This window comes from Alligator sinensis, unplaced genomic scaffold (assembly GCF_000455745.1).
Source record: "Alligator sinensis unplaced genomic scaffold, ASM45574v1 scaffold498_1, whole genome shotgun sequence".
Classification (NCBI taxonomy): Eukaryota; Metazoa; Chordata; order Crocodylia; family Alligatoridae; genus Alligator; species Alligator sinensis.
The window spans coordinates 715490-736072 of NW_005842469.1; the positions used below are offsets into that span (position 1 = coordinate 715490).

General features: G+C 40.3%; 1 protein-coding gene across 14 annotated transcripts in view; it reads right to left on the reverse strand.

Moving 5' to 3' along the window:
• Positions 1-20583, reverse strand: part of EPS8 (epidermal growth factor receptor pathway substrate 8) — a 147359-nt gene that overhangs the window by 87864 nt on the left and 38912 nt on the right. For 12 of the 14 annotated variants that reach the window (XM_025212530.1, XM_025212531.1, XM_025212520.1 and 9 more), the window contains 2 exons: positions 6407-6457; positions 16-104 (listed from right to left, as the gene is read on the reverse strand). In XM_025212530.1, coding sequence (XP_025068315.1) covers positions 16-77 — 62 coding nt within the window. In that variant the 5' untranslated portion in view covers positions 78-104; positions 6407-6457. Of the gene's footprint in view, positions 1-15; positions 105-6406; positions 6458-20291; positions 20406-20583 lie in introns of all 14 variants that reach the window. The other 2 variants (XM_025212523.1, XM_025212524.1) reach the window with 1 other exon arrangement.

Sequence of the window (20583 nt, forward strand, 5' to 3'; positions counted from 1 at the left end):
AAGGAAAAAACTTACTTGATTTGAGACGAGTAATTTCCATATCCACCAGGAGGGGTATTTGAAATATGTCCATTCATTCTAGTCTTCACTCACTAAGGGAAAATCTGGAGGAAAAATAAATATGTTAAGTTTATACGATGGAATTATACACATAGGCTGGGTATGGAAGTAGAAACAATTAGAAAAATATGGTACACATCTGAAAGTTAAGAAGGAAGCACCAAGCACAATTTAAAATTATTGTAATAGTTACAGTAGGTTCTAGGGGTGCTCCTACAATAGATTAGAAGCCTACAATGCTCCATGCCATACAAGAGTAGAATAAAGGATGGCTCCTGTCCACAGGAGCAAACAGTCTAAGATTAGATAAAACATTCTTAAAGTTTAAATGTAAACAGTTTGGTACCCCAGAAGAATCCACTGTGTGTTAAAAAAAAAAAAGGCTACATTTCATGAGCTTGTAAACAATGAAATTTCTTTGTCCACAATATTAAAGTGAGGTATTCCTCCATATGTACATGGAAGATTTACATTAATTTTGGGAAAAAAAGCATTCAATGGATGGATGGATATAAGAGGAAAGTAAAAAAAAAACACCTTGATATTTGGGAAATAGCCATAAGACTGAAGTAGATAATATTCTAGGCAAATCAAGTATCTAACAGTACTGATCCGAGTCATGGTTGCCAAACTTAAACACAGAGAACATTCCACTTTACATGAACAACTAAAATATGAAGTAGTGTCTTATTCTCTATAGCTTTTTGTCATATCACTCAATGCTGTTTTCTCTCATCTTTTAAATTCATCTCTCTCCCACTTGAGACATGTGGTACATGTCATCTACAGGGAAATTTGAAGGAACTAAGTATTTTTAGCTTAGAGAAAAGGAGATGTAGAGGAAATAACAGTTTTCAAATATTTGAAAGGTTTGACATAAAGAAGATGTAGACCAAATACTTTCCCTTGCTTCAGAGAGCAGGATACAATATAATGGGTTTAAACTTTTGCAAAATGTCAGAGAAAAAATTTCAGGGTGGGATGGAGGAAGGGGAGGAGGGAAAACCTAATTTTCAATGTGCTACTACTCTGACAGTAAAGAATTTGCCCAGGGAAGTTGTGGAATCTTATTCATAGGAGGTGTTCAAGAAAAGGCTGTATAAGCATTTGTCTGAGAAACAGAAGTTTAGAAATGGAGCATCTTGCACGTTTGTTCAGGGGATCGGTCCCTGGAGGTTTCTTCCAACTCTCTCGTTTTTCCCCCCTAAAGAATGGATAATTTACTACTTCCCTGTACTTGGCTAAATTAAAACATTCTGTTATCTCAGCAAAATTTGCCAACTCACAATGCACCCCTCCTTTTAGATCAATAAATATACTAAATACCATGGCATCTAGTCCTGATCCCTTGGTTGTGCTACTACTAACATCTTTCTACATGGAGAATTGCTCATTTATTCTTATACCCCTCATCCTCCCCCCCGCATCCCTTAGTTCTTCTTCAGTTTGACATCCCTTTACCATTCACCCTGTATTTAGTTTCCTTTGAGTGACTGAATGAAAAGCTTAACTAAAATATATCCACCAGTTGTCTTTTATTCATCATTTATAATAAGCTTTTAAAATTTTTAATGGTTCATTAATTGCACTGGTCTCACCATTTCATGATTTGTGTGTTTACATGTTAAACTTCACAGTTGTATTTTCAAGGAACTACTGTTTTTTTTAAATCTAGAAGGAGGCAAATTAACTGTTTCCAGAATTTTTTAAATTCTTAAGATTGAGTATAAACATCCCATTCCTCCGATACAGATTACCTTATTTAACAGGAATAGTATATGTTTATTGACAACTACATCAATCTTTGATTTCTTAAAAAATCTCCAGTATTTTGTTTCTATTTATAGCCTTTACTTTATAAAATGAGGGAAGGAAACAAATATCTTCAGTAAAAATCAAATCATATATTAAGACTTACGATAAATATATGGAGCAAGGCATACAGACTGCAATTAAAATTTAAACTAGAATGCAGTGCTGTTTACACTCATTTACAATAGCTCACAAAGTAGATTTTCATGTTATCAGAAAAAAGCAGCATTTTTTTTAGTTACATAGACTATTATAAATACTTTTTTTTTTAAATGCATCTTCTATACTCCTTTGAAATTAAATGAAGAATACTATGGAAATTGTCATGATACATACATACTTAAAACCCCTTTCAATTCTTGGGCTAAGCCACCCCAGGAAATCAAACCAAACTATATAATAGTAACAAAAAAATAAAAAAAAATGCTCTTCATTACTCAAATTACATTCCTTTTAAGCCCAACATGCTAAAATTATACACTAATAACATTCAACATTTTAAACCCAAGTGTGTCAAAAACAATTTTAGGGAAAATATTTGCTTTCCTTTAAACTAAATGTGTAATGGTCTAGGGAAACAAATTATTATAAAAAAAAAAATCTCAAAAACATTGTCCCACAGAAAAGACACTAGGAAAACAGTGTTAAACAAGTTACTCCCTAATAACAATTAACAACAACTCCACTTCCTTTTTAATTTTTCCTCTCACCTCAACCCAGCAGTTTACAATCAAGTAAACTGGTATCGCTGGCACATATTTTTAAGATAGACATCCTTCAAAATTACCTGTAATATGTACCTGTAAATGGATTTGAATCATCAGAATGGTATTTATGAAACTTTTTTTCCCCCACAGAGTATTATTTTCTGCTTCAAGGTACTACTATACTTTAATACTTCTGTGAGAAATTAGTATCAAAAGGAATAAATCCCCAATTAAAAATTAAAGTAATACCATAGTAATACCATAGTTTTTATATATTTATATATATATATATAAAAAAGTGCAGTACTATCACAGCAGAGTTTTTACTTTGAAAAAGATGACTGCATGATATCCTGCATGGATTTCTCAATGCTATGGTGGTGGGCAGCAGAATAAAACAATAAGGTCTGAAGCTTTTGTACTGATTCAGTTATTTCAATAAGGTACTGATTAAAAAAAAAAGATAACAATGGAAAAATTAGTAGAAGCCCTAATACCAATAAAAGGGTACTTTATGATGACATAATTTAATTCATAAGACATAACCATTTCTAAGCATTTGAATATTGTGGCGGTGAGAAGCACTGTACCATTTTCACCACACCGCTATCATTAGCAGTACACTGTATATGTATAAACAAGTTGATAGCTAGTAACATTGAGATTTGATGCCACTTGATTTGCTATACACACTTAGGATTACTTTTTGTATAGCTATCTGACAGAATCATAGTAAAACAGAGCTGCGAGGGACCTCTGAGGTTATCTAGTTCAACTCCATGCTCAAGACAGGATCAGCTCTAACTAACCTTAACCCTAACAAACCATCCCTGTCAAATGTTTGCCTAAACCACTCTTTAAAAATTTCCAAGGATGGAGATTCCACCATTTCTCTGGAAAGCCTGTTCCAATGCTTAACCACCAGCAGAGTGAGAAAATTCCCCCTAATATTTAACCTAAATTTCCATTGCAACTGTTTGAGACCATTGATCCTAGTTTTGTTCACTGCAGCCAGAGAAGAGTCTATAGTATCTTCTTTACAACCACCCATCAGGCATTTGAAGACTTACTAAATTGCCCTCTCTCTCCAGACTAAATACTTCTAATTATTTTCTCCTTTCTTCGTAGATCATCTTTCCCAGACCTCTAAATCTTTGTGCTACTCTTTTAGATTCTTAAAATAGACTCTAATTATTCCACATCTTTTTTTGAAGTTCAGGGTCCAAAATTGGACCCAATATTCCAGGTGAGGCCACACCAGTACCAAACAGACTGGAAGGAACGTGTTCCTTGTTTTGCAAGCGACTTACCATTAACATAACCCAATATACTATTGCTTTGGGTTCGTTGGTTTTTCCAATACACTGTTGGCTCATATTCAATTTATGCTCTACTGTAATCCCCAGATGATAGTTTTCCATCATGGAAGCCTAACTGAGCATTCCCCAGTCTGTATTTGTCAAGTCAAGTCAAAACAGTCCCGAGACCACATGGACCACTGGGGAACCTCTGATGTAGCAATAACTTTCTTCCATTCATCCCAGTCTTTTGCAACCCTTGTACAGTCAGTCAATTTTAATCCTGTCCAGTTTTTGATGTTGATGTTTCTGCTTGTCCTAGGTCTTCCTCCTCCTCTTCATCCATCCACAGCAACCTACATGATAGTGTTGGTAAGGGTGCTGGGCCTTTTTGTTACATGTCCAAACCGCTGCATTTTTTTTCTTACGATTTTGAGTAAGGATTCACATTTGCTGACTTCCTGTCTGATTTGATCTTTCACAGATTTATTTGTTCTGTGTGCAGTGTAGGGTATGTGTAGAAGTCTTCTGAAGCACCACATTTCAAAGGTCTCAATTTGCTTTTCCAGTGCCCTAGTGAACGTTCAGGTCTCATAGCTACAGAGCTGCTGAAGTGACAATAGTATATAATAGGTGGGGTTTTGTTTTCATTGTGAGGTTGCTGCTAGTTCAATATTTTCTTCAGCTTTGCTAGTTGTCCAATGGCAATAGCTATTTTTGTTTGTACTGCTTTTTCTGATGTAGCAACTTCTGTGATGGTTGCTCCAAGGTATTTAAAGTGTATTACTTCTTCTAGCTTCTCATTACTAATTTTTGCTGATGCATCATTATTACTTGCTGATGTTATCATTACTTACTGTATTTGTCACTGTATTTGTTGGGGTGGGCAAAATATGGCTCATATATTTTATATGGCCTGCAATAGGTCCTTCAGCCTCGCCTGGCTCAGGTGTGAGAAGCAGCCCAGGCCATGGCACATGCGGCTGGTCCCACTGCCCCCGGGGGCGCAGTAGGCCTGGGGTGGCTCAGCAGCTAGACTTCACTTCTCAGAAGCCCTGGTGGTGGTGGCTGCTTCCAGTTGCCACTGCCACTGTTGCCACTGCCACTGGACCCAGCCCTGCTGCCCAGGCACCTCAGTCTGTCCACTGTGCACCCAACCTGGGGTGCCAGACAGAGCAGGTGGGCAGGGTGTCCATGGAGACTGGCTCAGGACCTCTGTGGGCAGGGAACACTCAGCCAGGTAGATAGGATTAGGCCAGCAGTGGGTGGGGAGCAGAGTCTGGTAGCAGGACAGGCAAGTGGGGCTGGGATCACCAGGCAGCAATTGTGCAGGGCCAGGGCAGAGCTGCAATCTACTCCCCTCACAACAAATAGTGATCGGTCCAAACTAGGAAGAGGGCACAGCGCACATCCATGATCCAGCCCCTGCTGTCCCTGCCGCAGCTGAGTGGTGTGGGGCAGCCCTGATAGATTGTGGCCAAATTAGGCTCCACCATGCTGCTGGGTTGCACTGCTCCACAGCCATATTGTACTGGGGCTGTCCACGCACACACGTGCTGGGGCAGGCCCAGCAGGTGCTGGGTCACAGGCGTGCATTCCACGCCCCCTCCGAAGTCAGGTCAGTCATGATCTGTTGTGCAAGGAGTGGATCACAGCTCTGCCCTGACCCCAGCCCCACACTGTCACCTCCCCTTCCTCCCCACAATTCTGGCCGTAGCCCTGTCTGCCCATCCCATCCCTGGATGCCACTCCCTGCCTGCCCACAGCCCTATCCTATCTACCCAGCTGAGCATGCCCTGGCAATGGGGGGTCCTGGGCCAGTCTCCATAGAGACCCTGCCTGTCCGCTCCATTGGGCACCCCCAGACGGTCTAGTAATCTACCACTTATGGAGTTTTGGTGAGCTGTTGTTGGTGGGGGGCCCTCCAGCCCAAATAATTGCCCATCCCTGATATTTGTGCATGCAGGTCTTCTGTCCAACATACAGCACTTTACATTTGCCCTTGATAAATTTAATTTGATTGATTTTTGTATCGTTTCTCCAGTTTATTACAGTCATTCTGAATCCTATCCTCTAGTGTCTACATCTGCACCTAACTTGGTGTCATCTGCAAAATTGTTAAGTGTGCACTCAATCCCATCTTCCACATTTCTTATGGTATTAAGAAATAATTAATTCCATGAATTTACCTTGAAATAGAATTGTAAAGCAAACTGAACTTTCAGAAAGATAGAACTGCCTAGTAGTTGCAGCGGGCAATAGAATCAAGAAATCACAGAAATCACTTCTACTCATTCTGAATACATCAGCCTCATGCAACCAAAAAAATAATATTGTACCGATAACAAATGAACAGCTTATCAACACAGCTGACGCTTTGGTAAACAACTATGCAGAAGGCTGAAAGGCACATGTGAGAGCAAGGAGAGAGGAAAGACAGATCGGGTGAGGTTTGTTTGGTTGGGTTTTTTTCCCCTTAATATCAGTAGATACTTAAAAACAAAATGCAAACTCAATGTCATCACATACCTCACAAAGAAGGTCTCTTTCTCAGCTTAACAGGCGGAATGCATTCTGATACTGAAAAGAAAAACCAAGTAGAAAATTACAATGCAACACTTGTGTGGGTAGCAGACCAAAAGCTTTTATCAATGTGAGAGATACACTTGTTTTTTTGCTTTACTGCCTACAGTTGAAACATATCTGTGTTATAATATAACCGACCATGAATGTATTAAAAATATCTAATGTATCTAGTATTGCTTAGTCATATTTTATAAGGAACTTTTTGTACAAAGTTTTGGGAAACTTTTAAAAAAGTTAACTGCTATATATTTTTCCTGTTCTCTTTCTCTTCTATTATGTATGATAGATTCCAAACATTTACCTTCAAGTGCATTTTATCTCAATGCAACTCCACCACATTATATTTGTGTGTGGTTTTTTTAATCCTTCTCACCTGAAACCTGAACTGGCATTTAGCAATGAGAAAAATGTTCCATTAGAACATCACTAGAGATAACTGAATACTGCAATTTTGCTCTCCAGTCTACCAGTCTAACTCTTTCAGGAGCTCTCAGCCAAGAATAAACCTCAGTTGGGCTATTAAATGAATATCCAAAACAGCTGTAAGGGGACACAAGGTCTCCTGGTTTGGCCTACACAACTGGAGCCAAGCCACAAGCATCTTATTTTATTTTCTGATTCCGTAAAAATAAATAATGACATGGGGAGTGGAGAGGAGGAGAGAAACCAGTGAAGCGCCATCTGTTGGAGAAGACTGCTTATTGCCTATCAAAAAGGAATCATAGCAAAGGAAGGGTTTCTTTCTGTAATAAAAGAATATTCTGAAATGAGAATGTTTTCCAAAGGAATTTGCATAGATGAAAACAGATCTAGCAATTAATTCACTAGATTCGGAGTCAAGATACACACACATATACCTATCTAATATATGCACATGCAAAGCATATTTGTGTAGTATTATTTTACATCTATCCATTTCAATCATAAATGTATGTATAAACACACACACATACACACACCAGTACACATACATATACATACACATACACATTTATATGAGTGTGTATACACACACAATTTTTCCATTAGAAAAGTGACATGGTAACTAATCTACATCTCACTCAGAGCCCAAAAGTCTAGATAGATAATCTGAAAAAGAAAGAATGCTACATTTTATCTTAAAATCTACAATTAGGGGCTACAAAAACTATGTTTTTAACTTTAACAAGGGAGAAGAGCTTAAAATTAATACAATACAGTGCAAAAGGAAAAAGGAAGCAAGATTATTAAAATGCCACATTCACAAGTGTTTTCTGGTAAATCCAGCACCCGGCAGCAGTTGATTTAACAAGAGAATGGAAACTATTTAGAAAATCCAATCTAGCACTCTGATCTGGGCCAAATAGCAAAGCCACTGCAGGAGCAGCCTAACAATTTAATGGCAGCAGCAGGCAAACAAATTATTTACACTCCAGCTAGGTAGCCCTTCCCTTTGAGAGACTCATCTTGATTTGATCTCTCTGCATCTCTGAGACAGAAGGAACTGCCTGTACAGACAACCCAAAGCTATGCAAGGAGTCTCCTCTTCTGAATCTTATAAACCAGTGCAAGTCAATCTTTTTAGCAGACGCGCCACAAACTAAGACTATGCCCACCTCCAGTGCCACTCTGATCCCTTCCTCTGCTTTCTACTCCCTGCTCAATCTGTTACATGCCACAGATTGGCTACCCCTGTTATAAATTAACACATTTGTACTCTAACCCAACCTGCTTTTTTTTCTTGGTAGCTCAACAAGGTACAGTTTCATTGTAAGAAACACCTCCAGGTTGTAGAAAGCAGGAGGGCAGACATACCCTTTACGTGCTTGTTCATATTTTTCTCAGAACTGAGATTTGCTTTGCCACTGTCCTTTAAACAAACTCTTTCTTTTAGTGGAGCTGAACTAGTCTTTCACATGTAACACTCTGTCCTCTATACATCAGGATATTTGGAAAGCTGTCAGTCCAAGCAAAAGCAATGGGAATATTTTGCTTTTTTTGTGTGCACGCTTCACAGCAACTTTGATAAAATCATTGTAGGGACAATTTTGAGACTGTGTGCCTAGACATATAGGTCAATATTTAATCATTTAAATTACAAATCAGCTTTCCAGAGAGGCTGAATATCAACTACTTCTCTGGATTAAAATTGGTGACACACTTCACTTTTGCATCCCAACAGACCACGCGCGCACACAGAGACTTATATTAGCAGTGCCCAATCATCTGGCCCTTCAGGCTGGATGAGCAGTTTCTGGTCAGTCTGCAAGATGATCAAGTCCATGGGCACAATCCTGGCACACAAGGTTGGCGCAGCTGGGCCCCAATCCCAGAGTGTGCAGCTTGGAAATTTTGCAGTGGAGGAGGGATGGCAGTGTTAATTGCCACTGCTCCTCCACTGCCAAATTCCCAGGCACATGGGAAATTCCACGAGCCAGATGTGATCCTAATTAAGTATAATTTTTTTTTGCAGCACATGCTGTAGCACACCTTTTTGAGGATTTCCATGGATTAGTGCAGATACTGCCCCATAACTCCCTCCCCCCCGCCCCAAGCTCTCCAGCAGTAGATTTATAGAAGTACCTCCCTTTACTCTGGCCAAAATGTGTGTGCACATAGGGACCAGCCCTGGAATCTCGTAGTCAGAGTGCTCTGGTACCATGTGACAAGGTCTATGTCCAGGTCTAAGCTTACTACTTTATCACTTTCGTAGTCATTGACCACAGAGCCTTCTTTGTGCAACTTTGAAAAATCATTGTAGACAGCAAATTCATAAAGGCAGGACAAACTTGTCTTAAACAACAGTCAAAAAGCTAAAGCAGACATGAAAACTAAAGTCAAGTGAGAATAATTTTCTACCAATTTTGTTATTGGAGGCAGCTGCACTTTGGCCATCAAACCTAGTTCCCTGTTGTAGCTAGCAATCATGGCATGTAATCCTACTCCTGTATTTAGCCATCTCCCTCCTAACATCAGTCAGGCTTTTTTTTTTTGTTTTGACCAGCTGTTTATTGAAAGGCTGAAGTAAAATATTGCTTTTCAAGTTGTGTCAACCCAAATCAAATCCTATTGCTTTGTCAAGCTGAACTGAAACATTTTGTTTTGGCTCAGTTGAGCTTTAAACCGTGTACCTGAGCTACACCCACCAGCATGGAGCTGATGCCAGAGCCTGGAACAGCTGTTTGCAGCCTCCCGGCTGCAGCCGGCCCAGGCTCTGGGTTGCCACCCTGAGTTCCACTGTTGCTTTTGCCTTTCTAACTGACCCCCTGCAAGTGCAAGCCAAGTATCTATACTCCTCCTTGGTGGCTACCCCCTCCTTCCAGTTTGTATGCCTCTTTTCATCCCTAGGCTTTCCTGGAGTTCCCTGTTCAGCCAAGAGGGTTTCTTGGCCCTTTTGCCCCCTTATGTGCAATGGGATTGTCCCCTTCTGTACCCAAAGGATTGTTCCCTTGAGAAATGAGCACCTTTCCTGGACTCCCATCTCACCAATGCTCTTGTCCTTCAGTGCTTCGCTTACTAACCTCCTCAGCTCATTGAAGTTAGCCTTTCTGCCCTACTGGTTATCTTCCCCACCTTTCGCCAGATAGTGAATTCTAACAATTGGTGGTCCCTAAACCCTAGGTTACCTTGTATCTGCACATCTCCCACCAGGTCATCCCCTGTAGCAAACACCAAGTCCAGTACGGCATTTCCCTTAGTGGGACTATATACCTCCTGCGTTAGGTGGAGGTCCTGCACACAGGTTAAGAATCTATGTGAACAGTCAGATTTAGCTGACTGCTCCTCCCAGCAGACGTCAGGGTAGTTTAGGTCACCCATAACAACCATGTCCCTTGATCGTACGGCCTCTGAGAGCTGCCTTGAGAACTCCAGGTCTAGCTCATCCTCCTGGTGTGGCAGTCTGTAATAGACCCCCACTACCAAGTCCCTTTCCCCCTGACCCCCTTGTATTCTGACCCACAGTACCTCTATTTGCCCTTCTTCTGATCCCAGCGTGATTATAGAGGATGTGTATCGTTCCTTAATACAGAGAGCAACACCTCCCCGTACCCCTTTTCCCCATTGTTGTGCCCATACAGCCTATTGCCCAATCGTGGGTAGTGTCCCACCAGGTTTCAGGTCCTGCAGCAGTAACACAAAATACTAAATATCAAACCACACAATTTTAATTCTCACAAGCAATAAAGATGTTAATGCTCAGCATTTTCCTATAAAATTTCATTTCCTTTCTTCAAAGCTGCAGAAAGTCTCATTTTCATGAAGCTTAATTCAACCAGAAATGCCCTTTGTAATTAAAGTGAAGCAAAACAAAAGCATTACAAAGCCACCTGTCAACAAGCCGGAAACCAAGATTGCTGACCTGAGAAAGCAAGTTCAAAGTGACACTTGACACCAACCCTAAACTTTCATTTTCTTAAATTCACATAAAAATGTGCACGAGCTATCAGTAACCCCGTTTAATATTAAACCTGCCTGATTAGGAAGTGTTGCTTACCTTCTGTTTCACCTAGGCCCTGTGACACAAATAAAGTGAAACAGAATATAAGCAACACTTCCTAATCAGGCAGGTTTAATATTAAACGGGGTTACTGATAGCTCATGCCCATTTTTAAAGACAAATTTCTACGTTCATCAGAAATTCCAGATTATAATGAATTAATAATTTTACAGCCATAATCTCTACTAAACCCTTAAAAAGTTTCAATGCACTTAAACTGTCATGTGTGCAAATAGCATTAAAGACAAACTATCTGGAAAGTACCGTAACCCATTCCAGGTGCAGTTAAGGTAACTGGATGGTAAATGCCTTGCATCAGGAGTCAGAGAGTGCCACATACAATTATGTTAATATACAGGCAATCACCAGAAACTATTGTGTCGCCATAAAAGTTACATGGCTGTGACAGTGACAATCACCTTGGACTCAGACCTGTCTTTTTTGCACAAACCATTTTGACCACTAAGCTTCATAGTTGCTTTATGAACTTAAATGACTAATAGCTGCATCTTAACCTTTGAAACCTTCTCCATTTTATGGGAATCTCATAAATTGTTTTGCCCAGCATAACACTTCATCTTTGTCCGGCAGAAAATATACCACCCTGAAAAGTCTGTATGTGCAGAGGGGAAGTTTCTTACCAGACACTGTATTTTTCCTGTACTGTGCTATCTTCTGTTGGTTAGAAGAGGACAATACGCAAAACTTAAAGTAATGAAAACAAAGATAGAGGGCATCTATACACGTGCTACAAAATGGACGATGCTTTAATTGGAGCAGCTCTAAGAGCCGCTTTAATTAAAACATTTGCAGCGTCACAGATATTCAGCATCCTGTGCTTCAAAATGGTGGTGGGGGTGCTTTAACTGAAGTTCATTTGACAAGTCTTGGTTAAAGTGCCTCCGCCAGCATTTTGAAGCCTGAGGATGCTGAATACATGAGCTGCAGAGGTTGCTGGAGCATGCTAAATAGCATGTGTTGAAACAGAGGTCTGTCATGTGAGTGGGTGCCCATAAAGACCATGAAGATAGGATGGATGGGGCAGAAGGAGGAAGGTCCAAGAGACACAAAAAAGAAAGGAGGTTTATATATATTATTTTCCCCTGAAAAAAGGTTGAGCTCAAAATACAAAGCAGCTTCACTTTCATTAATTCTAGAAAGAGCAGAGGCCCATGATTCACAGGTGGCTCTTCCAACTTCTCCTACAAAGCACTGTTCCTATTTTTGCCATACCAAACCCTCATTTCCTTCCTACTCTATATTTCACATGGGAAAATGGAGATGTTGTACTGATCCAGTTGCAAGACAACTTTGAATTTAAGATGAATGACCCTCCAATAATTAGATTCTGTAGACAGAATTTGTTAAAAATGGTTATAATTTTTCATGTATAGAATTTAATAATTAAAGGTTCATCTTCATTTTGTCCTCTTGCCCCAACATTGTGATAAGGGAGCAGAGTGCCCTGACCCCTGCACCTCACCCCTCTCCCCCATCACTTACCCCCTCTGCCATGTACACTCCTGGCACCCTTCCCATGGTGGCTTCCTTCCTCACTACCTGCTCCCCCAGTACCTGTGCCCCCTGCTGCCTGGTCTCTGTGGTGCCTGCACCCTGCAGGAACTAGTCTTGCAATTGGGGTCAAAGCCAGAGCTGGGACCAGTACTAGACCTGCTACTCCCACAACTGCTGCTGTTGCCTCCAGAACCTGGCTTGCCTGGCATGTGTTCACAGGCCCCAGCCAGGGCAGAGCCCAAACTGAGGGTAAGCAGCGAAGGGAGGGGAAGGGTCAAATGGGAGGACAGACAGAGCAGGGGGGACATGTGGTGAGGATAGGACAGTGGCTGTGGCTGCCAATTTTGAGTCCAGATCAGGCCCAGAGCTGCATCAGCATTCTGCCCACTTAGCCCTCTCCTTGTAATTGAATCCCAGATGAGGCTCCACCCCCACCCCCTGCATGTTGAATGAGGGAAGGGAGCCTCATCTTAGATTTGAGTAAATACAGTGTGTAGGAATGCTATTTCTTGTAGGCAATGGTGAAATGCTGAGCAGGTTGGGAAAAAAAAAAAAGTTTAAAGCTTTCTTTGGGATTAAAAAAGTAAGTTAGAGTTAGAAATGGAAAACTATTTTTTGCTTTGCGAACTAAAATGGAACAGAAGCATCTATTCAAAATTTGAGAATGTTACCATGAACAAGCTATTTTGTGAAATATTATTTCAACTTCAATGCTCCATTTTTTTTAGATCAGGAAATGCAAGTCAAATGCTAACTGCTTATAAATCAGTATATATATCCTTTCAAAATGAGCATAATAACCATCACTTCAGTGCAGAGCATTTCATAAGGTCAACAACTAAAGGAAGTAGTCCCTTAACTGTGATTCAGAAGTCAGCTGCTTCCAGTTGATCTTTCATTTCCTGGAAGCCTCCTGCACTTGCATGGTTGCTACTTATTTACCCTTTCCATGAGCCTGACACTGGTTTGCTGTACTAAAATGAAAAATAAATAAATAAATAAGCCTTTATCTACCCAATCACTAAATTATAAAATTAGAGTTGTAAGGTGTGTATACTGTTATACATTTTCTGTTTACAACTGATGTGATCCAAGAAGGATCATTTTCCTGTACTCTGCAGGTATATTAGATAAGCTCTAAACTCTTACTCTTTCAAATAAAGAAATCTCTGTTCCACACAAAGCCTCCATTCAACATTCCTGTTTTTATAACAGCAATAAAAATATTAGTGCCCTTGATAATTTGTGCACATATGTCAATAAAAGCACATTGGATTAATTCCAACATTCACACAGCAACACTTAAAAAAAACTAAAAAGAGTTATGAAATCCTGCAAAAAAGCTGAATATTATTTTCTTCACTAATCTTTATCCTTCTTTCATGTGCCACTCCTAGTTCTTCTGTTTTCATTAAAAAAAGTCTTTGTACTCATGTATAGGGCAACCTACATAGGAAGATATAAAAAGCAGGGTTGTTAATGGACCCTTCTTTGATAGCGAATTTGAAAAGTTTCAACAAATTAGTTTTATAGCATTTTAAGCCCATGGTTTCCTGAACTGTGAAGATGAAGGCTAAGAGAATGGAGCATTATCCCCATTTTACACATGAAGAAGTAAGGCACAAAGACATTAAAAGGCAACATCCACACTGGTAAACAGCTACCTAAATAGAAGTTTAAGAAGAGATGGATGAGAATGCAGGCAGGAAAGCACCAATTTTAGTTGCTTGAACATAAACCTTTTAGTTAAAACTTGAAACAGCAATACAGTGAGAAGGAATTTGGAGACCTTCTCCAATAGTTAATATTGTTTGTCTGGCTTGACTGGGGAAATCAACATATAGATTTGCCCTTCAAAAAGTATCTTTTTTCCTGAAGACTTTAACGTGGTCCATAATTGTAGTGTGACACATGTATCTGCATAAAACAAAATAAACAGTTACAACAGACACTGAACAAATGCTGCATGCAGAGACTTACACTTTCAGGAAATATCACTTACCTAAAACTAAAATAAATAAATAGTTCTATAGCATTCACTCAATAAGTAGTAACATGGGCTTATAAAAATATCTTGTTCCTCAGTCCAACTTTGCAGAGAACGCTTGTGCTTAGCAAAATTCCAAACTTCTTTCGTAGCTTAATGTACCTATCAGCACTGCGATAGGTTTAAAGGGCAAAAAATTCATAACACCCTCTTGAATGTTTTTTTCTAACTAAGCAATCAAAACTAAGCAGATGTCAGCCTTCATTTTTCCCCTTAGAAACGATATGTTAGGAGGGGAAAGAAAAATCACATTTTTGTATTGCCCATCATTATCCAAATGTGTTTCTAAACCCTGTCCCTTTCAACTTTATATAGCTTCTTGTCCTTCTTCCACAAATTGTTTTATTCCACTTGACACTTTTCTCCTCCTTTTCCCTTAGTCTGCACACTTACAACAACCTTTCTGAAAGCCAAGTTATACTCCAGGAAAAAGAAAGACAACTGCACACCTTCAAGCTTCTATGTACTGTTAAAAGCCTTACCTAGAGTGGTCATTCAGTATATTCCATAGATCCTCATAGGATCCTTCCTCTCCTTTTTTACATGTTGGGATATACAGTGAAACATTTAACCATCAATACTGGAAATATTGCATTTGGGATTGGTTTTAGAATTTATTGAAATGCATACAGCAGGGCTATTATTTCAAGCTCTACAAACTCAAAAAGACGTCACTGCACTAATAACATTACAAAGGCTCTCTTCAAAGTCAAGATAGTGAAGTTTTAAGGGGTTTTCCTCTTTTTGAAATCAGAAACTCTGAAGAAAAACTGAGATGGTGGTGTCTATTCCCTCTCAGCTAGCTGTTACTATACACACTTGTCTTCACTGAAAAAGCTAGCTCAAGTGCATCCACTTAAGTTATTCCATTTGACCAAGCCCACCTCAAGTGAGAGCAGACCCAATGCAAAACAACTGCTCTATATGAACTAATCTGAATTGCTGCTCAGATTGACTGGATTAGCATTTAAGGTTTAAGGAAATGTGTCCAGTTTAGCCACAGCTGATACCTATATAATTAATGGCGAACATCAGCACCACCAGGTCATACCCCATAATGACCAACTAATCTAGCCTTTTTGTCATCATAGGTTAAACATTCATTCACAAACAAACTTGATGAAAACCAGCAATACTCAGGCCTTTTCAAGGAGGTGGCATCATTCAGGTAAAAGAGTTTCTCAGCTGACAACTGTTGACAAAACACTGGTGCCAATGGCATCTAAAACCTAGGACTCTCACCCACAATCCATCACATCTGCCGATGCAATATTTTACAGTTAGGACACACAATATTGGCAAAAACAGCCATATGTGTTGGTGCTTTAGATGTGCAGCTAAAGGCACAATGGGATCTGATGTGTGATCCAATCACATTTCCTGCCATGCCACATGTTTATGGCAGGAGGCATGATTGTGGGATTGCAAATTAGATCCCACCACACCTTATTGCCAGTGCAGGGAGAGCCTGGGATTGCGATCAATTACTACAAATGTTCTGTGGAATAACTTTGTGTCTTATTCCTCCTTTTATCATAATCATGCCATTAATTAATTAAACATATGGCTGGGGGACAATTTAAGATGCGGTTAAGTAGTTAGTTACATCTTAAGTGTAATGTGTAGATGAGGCCTTAGTGACAGCAAATATATGCAATGGTAGAAGTTCAGCAGCAAGACTTTCTAGTATAGAAATAATCTGGCTCAAATTTAAAGTACCACTAGTTTAACCTAGAGATGTATGGGCATAGACAGGAGTCAAATATGGGGCAACATCTGAGTTATACCTTGAACAAACAGAACACATGCACCCCATAAAATATTCAGTTCACTATTCAGACCTTGAAGCTATTACCATCAGCCTGAAGTCATTTTTTCTTTGTTGGGTGTACACAAAAAAAGCTATCATAGGACAGTTAGGTACTTGGTTCCCACTTCCAATCAGCAAGACTTTGATGCCTAAGCTGCAAGAACCTCGTTCCATAATCAAAGCTGAATCACCGTCTAGTTGTAGTGGTAAACCTTGTCTCTGTTGCAATGCTGAACTTCCTTGCAATGGTCACAGAACCATGAGGCTCAAGTGGTGTTTAGTCATGTATTCACACAGCATGGATATACCACCACACAGTCAAATAACTTCCTCTGAAGCAGCTGTGCCAGTCCTGGTCATTCAGCTGGTACAGTAAATGCATTAGGCTGTACAAGATGCACCGAATGTACTGTGTCCTTATTAAGAATTACTTCAGCACCCCAAACAACTACATTTGAAGTGAGCCCCTTCCCTACAGATAAGTGGTGACAATAGAAACATTCATCCCTGAATTGTGTAGGAGGCTTGTGGAAGAGAAGCAATTAATTAGGATGCTACACTGTGCAGGATGAATGAAGGGGTTACTGAATCATTTGCTGCCATGAATATCACTGTCAATCACCTCCTAGCTATAGCGGTTGGCACAATTAATATCCAGCCAGGCAGGCCAAACTAACCACCTTCATAATCTTTATTAAGGAGAACATAACATGGTTGGGATCCCAAACACTGAAACCAGAATTTATGCGAAGTATCTGTCAAAACAATTTGCTTTCTTTAGTTTTACTCAGATTTATGATTCAGTGTTGCCGAGTTAAGTCAATATCAGCTGCTGCCAATATCTTAGGTAATATTAAGCTGAGACATACGCGATTGATTTTTTTTCTTAAAGGAAGTAATAAAGGAATGAGATGATGGTTCTAACCAAGGGAGGAAGTCTTAGGATCACAGACATTAGAAATGTCAATGACATCCTACACCCAAAGGCAGGAAATGAGGCAGGGAGCTTAAACTGCAGCAAAGTGGATTTCGATTACGTTTCAGAAACTTTCTAACTGCAAGAACAATAGAACAAGCTTCCCAGAAAAGTTGTGGAATATCTATTACTGGAAGTTTCAAGGTGGGATAAGCATTTGTCTGCGGTGGTTTCAAGGTGGGATAAGCATTTGTCTGCGGTGGTTTAGGGATAGCACATCTGCACCTGTACATATGGTTCAACTGGATGACCCTTCAGGTCCCTTCCAATCCTATAATTCTATGATCATAGCTTGCCCAGTTCAGCCCCTACATCTGAAGCAAGGCTGATCGCTCTGTGGTGAGGCTTTTCTTCATTACAATTTTCCCTGCTAGAGCATGGCCTCTTGGAATTTACACACAGTCAAACAATACACAGATTAGGCACTATTTTCTGCAGCAGCTAACAAAAGCATATTGCTGGAAGCAGCTCAATTTCACTGAGTTTCTGCTCACATACACTGTAATCCCTGTACCATGTTTGTTTGTTTGTTTAAATAATTTTTCCATATCCTTTCCCTCACAAACCAGGAATGCACACTGAATTCAAAGAACGGATCTACTAAAGCTACAAAGAGGGTCTCTGCTACCACAGACCAGTGGTCTTCAATCTCCAGCCTGCAAAGCTATGACATCCATCCCATGGGTCTGGAAGTTTGGCAGCAGAGGAATTGCTCCCAGAGCTACAGCAATTAATACCACCACCACTGCCCACTATCAAACTTCTGGACCCATGGGAAGTCCCACAGTCCAGATGACATGGCCCTGTCCACCAGATCATACCAGGACACGGTCTCTCTGTGGCAAGATGTGGGCTGAAGAGCTGAGCTGCCATGTGGGTCTAGCCTACAGAGACAAACCCATGCACAGGATCCAGCCCACAGGGGCTGGTGAGGTTGAGCATTATTACCATAGTCCAAGATTTCAAAACTGACTAATGATTTGAGATGCATATGATTTTTGCATGCCCAGTTTAAGATACTACAAAAACAGGCTCAACTTTGAGAAAATAGAGAACACTCACTTTCTGCAAATCAAGTTATTTTAAGAACAGGCTGGGTATCCAAAACATCCTTCAAAATAATTAGTCACTTCAAAAAATTTAGACTCCCCCTCACCATGTTATCATATGGAGCTCAATAACAGAAAATTCCTCTAGGTCTTTGTAATCAGGTACTAACTGTAAAATGATATGCATCTAGCAGAAAACTCCATTTGCCTGTAAATATGGCAATTCTAACAGGTGTTCAGAACTTTCTATTTAGTTAAAAATTCTAATTAGTCCTCATAGGTTTTCCTGCTGGCAATACTGATTAGCACACATGAAGGACTCTTGTTCCCAATACTTCTCCCACATTTTAATTTTGCTTTGTAGACAGCTGTTTCTCAATTTGTACCTCTGCTTTTTCCCCCCAGTGAAAGGATATATTTGTTTATTTTGAATAATCTCACTTTGGTCCATTTATACCTCGTTTAGCAGGTTCATTCCTCTATATTCACATCTCTATTAGTTTTGGTGAGTCTATTAATTCTAACTTGTAGTTTGTCAACTAGGGCTGTGTGAAGCTTCGGTCCCCAATTCGATTTGGTGGAGATTTGGCTTGATTTGGTGGCTGAATCCCCAAATCTGAAATGAATCAGGAGACCCTTTAATCTCTCCGAATCGATTTAGAGAGATTTGGAAAGATTTGGAGATTCAGACATAGACACAGCTTTAAATGTTTTTTTCTACATACCTCGAGGTACCAGGCATGGCTCCTGAATGCTGCGATGCTGGGACTCATGGAGCGCCCCACAGGAGTACGGAGGGCCTCCCTGCATGCTCGGCAGTGAACCCAGAAGTGGACCAGAAGCACTTCCAGGTCTGCTGAGCATGCTGCTCCCTGCACCCCCACAGCTCAGCAACTGGAGCCTACTGGGTCTTGGGGGGGGGGGGGGGGGGCGCCCGGGGTCCCCCTGTGGCCAATCGCCAAGCTGGTGGGGCACAGGGGAACCCCCTGTGCGCTCCCCAGGGAACCCTTCTGGAAGCGCTTCTGGTCCACTTCTGGGTTCACTGCCGAGCATGCAGGGAGGCCCTCCGTACTCCTGTGGGGCGCTCCATGAGTCCCAGCATCGCAGCATTCAGGAGCCATGCCTGGTACCTCGAGGTATGTAGAAAAAAACATTTAAAGCTGTGTCTATGGCCAAATCACTGATTCTCCAAATCAGCATTGAATCTTCAGATTCAGATTTGGCCAAATTGAATCGAGGACGGTGATCCAAATCAATGAATCGAATCACTGTCCCCTATTTGGGCCGAATCCGAATCAAATAATACCCATTTCACACACCCCTATTGTCAACCCAATTCGCAACCATACTAAGTCACTTTCAAAGTAGTTTTTTATTATTAATTGTCCTTCATAACATGTATTATGGGGTGTTATATGTAACATGATAAAGTAACCCAAATACACTGCTGCACATTACATTTCCTTTGTCTGGTAAACTAACAGTTAATTTCATCTTCCTTATCACTGTACTTTTAGTTTTACTATAGCAGCAGTGCAGCAAGGGTAGGGCTTCTTAAAAAGGAAATGATATACTATTTCACTTGTTCCTGGAATAAAAATAAATAAAATTTAATATGTCATGTAACTTAACACTTCTCAAATATGAGACTACTTCTATTCAATGTTCTTTTACTACCCTACTTGCTGTGCTTTAGTATACTCTTGGGGCAAGTGAGATACGCAACTCAGAAAACTGGCCACCAAGGACATGCAGCTGGTGCCAAAATGACCACAAATAATTTTCCACCACATATTTCCCAACCCCTTTAAACACAAATGAGGAATGGAAGAATTATCTCACTCCAGCAAAATGACTCACATTATTGGCTAGGATTGAAGATGGTTGGAACTGTCAAAAAATGGTACTGCACAGAATGGAGGAAACGCATGCTTCAGGATTTCCATGTACTTACTTTTCTACATAATGAAAAGCCCTCACCATATTTGAGATATTCTCAGGGCTTGAGACATTTCAGCAACATGCAGGAAGGTGAGGGAGGAATACTCAGGAAGTTAGGAGGAGAATCCTATAGTGGGATTAAAATCCATGTTGGACATGGGAATGGAAACAGATAGAGGGGTCAGGAATGAGAACATGAATGAATGCAAAGGCATAATTAAAAAGTCTTCTAAGTATGAGGTTTACATTTCACTTTTGGGTGTAAGAGGCTGGGGAGAAAGAATTTCTCATACAGGCTGGTCTTT